Source organism: Meriones unguiculatus, chromosome 10, assembly GCF_030254825.1.
Source record: "Meriones unguiculatus strain TT.TT164.6M chromosome 10, Bangor_MerUng_6.1, whole genome shotgun sequence".
NCBI lineage: Eukaryota > Metazoa > Chordata > Mammalia > Rodentia > Muridae > Meriones > Meriones unguiculatus.
The window spans coordinates 110321474-110328775 of NC_083358.1; the positions used below are offsets into that span (position 1 = coordinate 110321474).

The 7302-nt window shown below is 50.2% G+C and overlaps 1 protein-coding gene across 1 annotated transcript; it reads right to left on the minus strand.

Moving 5' to 3' along the window:
- Positions 1–1465: 1465 nt before the first annotated feature.
- Loricrin (loricrin cornified envelope precursor protein) lies at positions 1466–4350 on the minus strand. The gene is made up of 2 exons (XM_021660319.2): positions 4228–4350; positions 1466–3087 (listed from the first exon to the last, which is right to left on the minus strand). Exons 1-2 carry the CDS (start codon positions 4322–4324, stop codon positions 1706–1708), a joined length of 1479 nt encoding a protein of 492 aa, XP_021515994.1. The 5' UTR covers positions 4325–4350; the 3' UTR covers positions 1466–1705.
- Between the last annotated feature and the right edge of the window lie 2952 nt (positions 4351–7302).

The window sequence follows — 7302 nt, forward strand, 5'->3', positions numbered from 1 at the left end:
AGTGACAAGAATGTGGGAAAGGGGTTTGTGGAGGGGGTGAGGATTGATAGGGGTTGGGAGAGAGATAGAGAAGGATAGGGTGTGAGCAGTCAGAATGTACTATAACCATGTTAGAGAATACATTTAATTAATAAAATTGTACTGGTTGGACTGCTATGTCACTGAAGTCGCTCCTTAGTGACATGGTTTGCTCTTTACGTCTCTGATGCAAATCATGACTTCATGTGGAAGAGTCAGGTGAAGTCTTTTTATTTCTAACATTAACTAAATATAGGAAAGGAACAGTGGCTTTTTAATGTAGCACAACTAAGTTGAGTAAAGCAGTAAGTTAATATTTGCCTAAAGTTGTTAACATCTGACTAAAGCAGGATCTGGCCAGGGGATGCCTATAAACATCTCGACTGACTGCTTGCTAGTTTGCTCACGCATCCCTTAGGGAGCAACCCTATCTTTCCGCTTGCTAGTCAGGAGGTTCCCTATGTTTCTTGTGACCTCTGTTATTGAGAAGCCCACACATTTATGATACACCTTCTCAAGTTTGACGAAGGCTACTCTTCAGTCCTTCAACAGGGCTGCCTTCTGTCCCTCTGCAGCAGAGTGCTAACACTGCAGAGGTTCTTGAGTATCATGTAATATTTTGCTAACAGAGTAACAAAGCCAGAATACCCCTGCTTCAGTGTCAGTATTCAGGAGCGTTGCATTGGTAGGAAGGAATCGGGTTTCTTTAACAACTGGCAATCTTGAGAAGACATAGAGGGTCTCTCTCTGTCTCTCTCTCTCTATTGCCTTAAGGCTCTCTCATGAGTCATGAATAAGGACTGACGGAGAAGGAAAAGAAGGGGAAGGTTACAGTGAGCTCCTGGAAGATTACATGGGAGAGGGTCTTCTTGTTCGGAGATGCATGTCCTTCTCCGGTCAGAACGACTAACTGGCCTTGGACCTGTGGTAGTTAGCTTAAACCCGAGAAAAGGGATCTCTTCAGCAAAAAGGATTGGGAAGGGGCAGAAGAGCTAAAGGGGTGGTGGAAAAGGAGAGTTTCAAAGTAGTTGTTGCCTTTTTTTTTTTTTTTTTCCCTCTACAGTCCTTATTGGCACGCTAGTGTTATGGCCACCCTGCACACCCTGCTTCCAGAACTTGCAGACTAAGCCCCTGCACTGCTACAAATTGCCTGAAGACTTCCCTCCCACTGCTGGCGACTGCCCCACTTCAGGGATGTGGAGGATGTCCAGTGAGGTGTTTTCTTTGTGTTTAGGGGACAGTCTTGGGATTTTAAGCCACCAACCAGACTGTTCACCTCCTTGGTCTTCGCTGTCAGCCGTTCCATCTATGTCCCGGCCCCGCCCCCACACCTTTACATAGAGTACTTGTTGAATGAATTTAAGCGAGGACGAATGAATGGGATGAAAGGAGCAAGAACAAAATGGAGTAATTTCACAAGCTACAAAGACGACGGGAGACTCAGAGATTCTCATGAATTGCAAATTTATTGATTGAGGAGGTACTGGAATTGGGAGGTAGTCATTCAGAAACCAAGACGAAAAAAACTGCAGAAGGTGATGCAGCTCGAGCGACTCGATGGCTTCTTCTAGGGGGCGGGTGTGGTGAAGGGTTTCGAAACCTCGGGCAAAATCATGAGAAAGCTAAGCCCACAGGCGCCCACGGAGACCACCTCCAGCTCCTCGGTCTCCGTGGCAACCGGAGGACCTTACTTGCATGGCCAGCTAGGCGCCTGCTTCTGCTGCGTCTGGTGGCAGATAGGGACCCCCTTGCCACCTCCGGAGCCGCCCCCGGAGGAGCCACCCCCGGACCCGCCTCCGCAGCTGGAGCCACCGCCGCCTCCGGAGGAACCGCCCCCGCAGCCGCCGCCGCCGCCGCAGCCCCCGCCGCCGCCGGAGTAGCCTCCGCCGCAGCCGCCGCCGCCGCCCCCGGAGTAGCCGCCGCCGCAGCCGCCGCCGCCGCCACCTGAGGAGCCGCCGCCGCAGCTACCACCTCCGCCGGAAGACCCTCCCCCGTAGCTCTGCTGAGGGGCGCAGGAGCTCTGGGAGGTCTGCTGCGACGAGTAGTAGCCGCCGCCGCCTGAGGAGCCGCCGCCGCAGCCGCCGCCGCCGCCGCCGCCGGAGTAGCCGCCGCCGCCGCAGCTGGAGCCGCCGCCTGAGGAGCCGCCGCCGCAGCCGCCGCCGCCGCCGCCTGAGGAGCCGCCGCCGCAGCTGCCGCCTGAGGAGCCGCCGCCGCCGGAGTAGTAGCCGCCGCCGCCGCAGCTGGAGCCGCCGTAGCTCTGGGACTGATACTGCTGCGCCGACCCCGAGGAGCCGCCGCCGCCGCCGGAGGAGCCGCCTCCGCAGCCGCCGCCGCCGCTGTAGCCGCCGCCGCCGCCGCAGCTGGAGCCACCGCCGCCGCCGCCGCAGCTGGAGCCACCGCCGCCGCCGCCGCAGCTGGAGCCGCCACCGCCGCCGCCAGAGTACTTGCCCCCTCCGGAACCGCCGCCGCAGCTGGAGCCGCCGCCTCCGGACGAGCCTCCGCAGTAGCTGCCGCCGCCTCCGGAGCCTCCTCCACAGCTGGAGCCGCCGCCCCCGCCGGAGTAGCCGCCGCCGCCGCAGCTGGAGCCGCCGCCGCCGCCGCCTCCGCCGGAGTACTTGATGCCCCCGCCGGAGCCGCCTCCGCCGCCGCCGCAGCTGGAGCCGCCCCCGCCGCCGGAGTAGCCGCCGCCGCCGCAGCTAGAGCCGCCCCCGCCGCCGGAGTAGCCGCCGCCGCCACAGCTGGAGCCGCCCCCTCCCCCGGAGTAGCCGCCGCCGCCGCAGCCGGAGCCTCCGCCGCCGCCAGAGTACTTGATGCCCCCGCCGGAGCCTCCACCCCCGCCGCCGCAGCTGGAGCCGCCTCCAGAGGAGCCGCCGCCTCCGCAGCTGGAGCCGCCTCCAGAGGAGCCACCTCCGCAGCCACCACCACCGCTATAGTAGCCACAGCCGCCGCCGCCACCGCCGCCGCCGCCGCCGCCGCCTCCTCCACCAGAGGACTTTCCACAACCCACGGGAGGACAGGGAGTGGGCTGCTTTTTCTGGTGAGACATCTTGTTTAAGGAGAAGGGGAACCCTGGAAGAAGAGCAGAATAGCACCATTGGACCAGCAGCAAGAGGACACTGTGAGGGAGGCAGCTGCATCCATGGTAACATCCTTCTGACTCCCAGCATCTTGCCAACCAGGGACCAGGTGTCTGGACTCCGTTCAGGGGCTGGAGCACTCTTTAAAAGCCTAGTGGTACCTTCCTTCATGCTCAGCTTTACCTGACTTCTTCTGTGTGATTTGGAGGGCAGAGGACCCTACGTTCCACCTGCTTCTTATGTTCCGTTAAGGAACAGCCCATCTCTCAGGATGTTCCCAAATGCCAATCCCGATTCTTTAAGTTCAGTAGAAAATTGCAATACATCTCCACCTGGGTTTTACCCATTCCCAGCACAACAAGGAAAGATTTGTTTGGATATTAGCAGATTGTAGGACTCATTTTCTGCAAAAAAATCCTTAGTTTAAACTCTTGATCTGTCCTCTTCAGTGAGGACATGCTCCAAGGGCCAGTTATTAGATGAGGCGGCTCTACTGTGGCACTGTGAGCAAACAGGGAAGGACCAGCACATCTAACTACAAGACAGCAGGTATCCTTTTGGATTATGCAGGAGTCAAAGTTTGGTAGAAATTGTAGCTGGTAGGAAATTGCAGCTCAGCATCTCACAAGTCATTTATCTCCGATTATCTGCCCCCATAAAGCAGGGCTTGGGGTTTTGTGGCTCTTCAGATATCTCCCATCAGCACCATTCTATGACTTATCCATCCTCCCTTCTCTCTCTGTGTCTGTCACTCTGTCTCTCTGTCTGTCTCTGTCTCTGTGTCTGTTTCTCTCATAGTGGGTACAGCCTCTCATAACAGGCTTTACAGGGTTCATCCAGTCCATAGCAAGCTGACTTGAGCAGCCACTGCAGAATCCTGTGTTCTAGCCCTCAGCCTCTGGGGTGGCAGAGAAGTAACAGATAGTCCAGTCTTAATGGAGTTTAGCATTCTGTTCAGGAGCCAGAAACATAATCTGCCCAGCAGCAGCTTACCATTCTCCCAGGGCCTTCCTAAATCCCTTCTCACCTGAATGTAGCTTCCAAAGGGGAGATGGGCCCCGTCCCTTAACTGCTCTGCAAGCTGAGGAAGGCCAGCTGGAGAGACCAGAGAGCCAGGAGAGCCCACACTTACCTGAAGCACCAGGGGAGGTGAGTGAGGGAAGGAGATGATGGCGATGTGAGGGACCTTGGAGCTCCTGGCGTTTTATACTCTGCCTGCTCTGACTCATCTATTGATCAGGTACCTCCTGGTCTGGCCTCAGTTACGTGACTAGTAACTCTTGGCCCCACCTCCCTGTGATTGCAGGCAAAGGATTGACCCATTCATGGAGATTTCAAATTCTTGGGATAGGGATAGGCAGCTTGCTGTATGACTGGTCAATTCTCTGATGTAACTGTGAGCAGGTTGGTCATTAGAGATGGCCGGCAGAGTGGATGGCAGAGATTGTTTTCAAAACTTCTGATGTAGGTTGCATGCCATAGCCAGAGGACTACACTTGAGGGATAGGTTCCAGTCTTATGAAGCAGCCTAAGGGAGTCAGACATGGAGAGCTAAGACACTGTCTAAGACACCTGAGTCCATGGAGCTGTCCTTCTAAATTTTGCTGTTTGATTCTGATCTAATTATGTTGGAAAGCGTCAAAACTTTAGAGTTTATGTGTCATTTGTCACTATTTCTGTACTTGGGTTTCATGAATGCTTGGTTGGGGTGTTTCTGTGGTGTTTATTCATTGTGAGAGTTTGGGAGTCCTCCAAGCCTGGATGGTTCACCAGGGACAGCACTGTAACTACCATGGCTGAGTTACTGTTATGAGTGCTTTCTGGTGATAGCAGGTGTTTTGATCATCAGCACTGACACTGATTTTACTTGCAGAGGTGAAAACTAACAAGAGGACCTCGGAGTCCTTTCCACCATGACCCTTTGGCTCTGATGTCCTGTGGTGATACATGGTGACTTTGACCTCTGAGGGGGCAGCCATAGAATGAAATGTCCTTGAGGCTGGTGGGTGGGCTTAGGTCTTTCCTTAGCTATTTGTCCGTTATGTCACCATAAGAAAGACGCAATGGTTCACACAGTTACACTGCAGAGGAGTTAGTTAATATTTATCGATTGTGGAGGGGCCAAGCTTTCTGACCCTCTTGTACTTTGTCTGCCAAACAGGGATCCTAATGTTTACTCATAGGAACATGAAGATGGAATAGCTATGAAGTTTGAATCTGTTATATAGTATGTGATGCTGACATTTTTGCTGTTTTCTCACATAACAGACCACTCTTGCTCACAATCATGCCTTCCCTCGGACATTATTGGTGAGAAGGAGTGTGAAGCCAGCTCCACTGTTCTCCTATAAAATTAATTCAAAAATTGCCTGATAGTTCTGGAGCCAAGAGCAGCCCCTCTTTGTGTGAAGAACATAGTGTTTTCCCCTTCTTTCATCATTGGAACTCAGTTGTTATTAAAATACCACAGTTGAACCACCCAGCTGTGTTGAAATAACAATTCTAATCAGAAATTGACTTAATTATGGGGAAGCATTAACGATCTAAATGATCCTGATTAGACTCCGGCTTTCAGAAACTTGTGGCACTTGTTTCAGTTTGGGCAGTATGAACTCAGGTAAACCAAGGAGGATCCTAGGTGTTCCTGTACTTGGGGATGCACTGGAGAGAGAAGCCAAGATCTGTTGGAGAGGGCAGGTTTCTTAGCTTGAAGCTGAGGCACCATGCTGGCTTTGGAGGGAAACAGCACCTTGTTTTGGTAGTGATTGCCATAGGTATACAAAGGAGTCATTTTTGTTTAGTTAGGCTACATGAGGACAAGTTTGAACTGAGCCTCTCAGTACTCATCTGTGGACCACACTGGCTCATTACCATGTACGCACCTGTCCTAGGAAAAGTCCAAGTTAGCATGAGGTCACTGAGGCATTTTGAGGAAGAGAAGTCTGTAGTTCAAAAATCATAGCCTTTCTTCCTTCTTTGTGTGTTTAAGTGTTATTTATTTATAAAAAGTGATGATAATCGGAGCTGAAAGGTGTTTTTATACTCTTATGTGATAGAATGAAAACTTCAAAGTTGCATAACTACTCTTTTAATTTTGATTAAAAATGAATTACGTATTTTTATACAAAGTAAACAGTTTTTTATATTTCTCTACATATGTATAATGTAATTTGATTGTATTAGTTTCCACTATCTTCCTTTCTTGCCTTTTCCCCATCCTTCTTCCAAATCCCTAATAAACCTCCTTTTACGTCCTTTTTTTTTTTTTTTTTTTACTTCCATAGATTCCAGGTGTCAGAGACATAGATATTTATCTTTGTTAGATTAGCTTATTTTGATTAACACAATGATCCCTGGTTTCCATTTCCCTGCAATTGATATATTTTATTCCCTTTTATGGCTGAATAAAACTCTAGTGTGCATATACGCCACGTTTTCTTATTTAACCAACACCTGTACTGGTTTTATAACTTGGCCGTGTGATGCAATAAACATAGGTGTACTGGCAACACTGGAGTGAGCTGACTTAACCCTTTTGGATGTGTACCCACAAGTGGTATATTCGAGTCATATGCAAGTTGTATTTTCCATATTCTGAGGAATCTCCACATGGATTTCTGCAGTGACTGGACTTATTTACATTCTCATTAACATTATTAGAGTTCTCAACCCTCTCCAAATTCTTACCATTTTGTTTGCTTGTTTCCTTCTTGTTGAAAATCATTCTGACTGGACTGACATATAATCTCTATGTTGCTTTAGTTTGCCACAATGGCTAAAATGTTGAAATTCCAACTGTTTAAAAGTGTCTGTTTTGTTCATTTATCCATGTACATGTTAAATTATCTGTACTTTCTGATGTTGAGAACTTAAAATTGTTTGTATATTCAGTGTCTTAGCTCATTGGGTGAGTAGCTGGTGAAGCCTCTTTCCTTTCCCCATTTTGCAAGCTGTCACACTATTTCTTCTGCACTGTAAAACCTTTTAAATTTCTTGCAATCACATTTGTTAATTTTTTTCTGTAATTACTTGAGCTATTGGAGTCTTCGTCAGAAAGTTATTGCCTGTGTTCCATCTTGAAATGTTTCCCTTTAGCTGTTTCAAAGTTTTGGGTCTTATTCCATGGTTTGGTTTGATTTTCAGTTGGTTTTGGTACAGGTGAGAACCAGGTATGCAGTTTCAGTCCTTTATATTGTCCCAGGGGTTT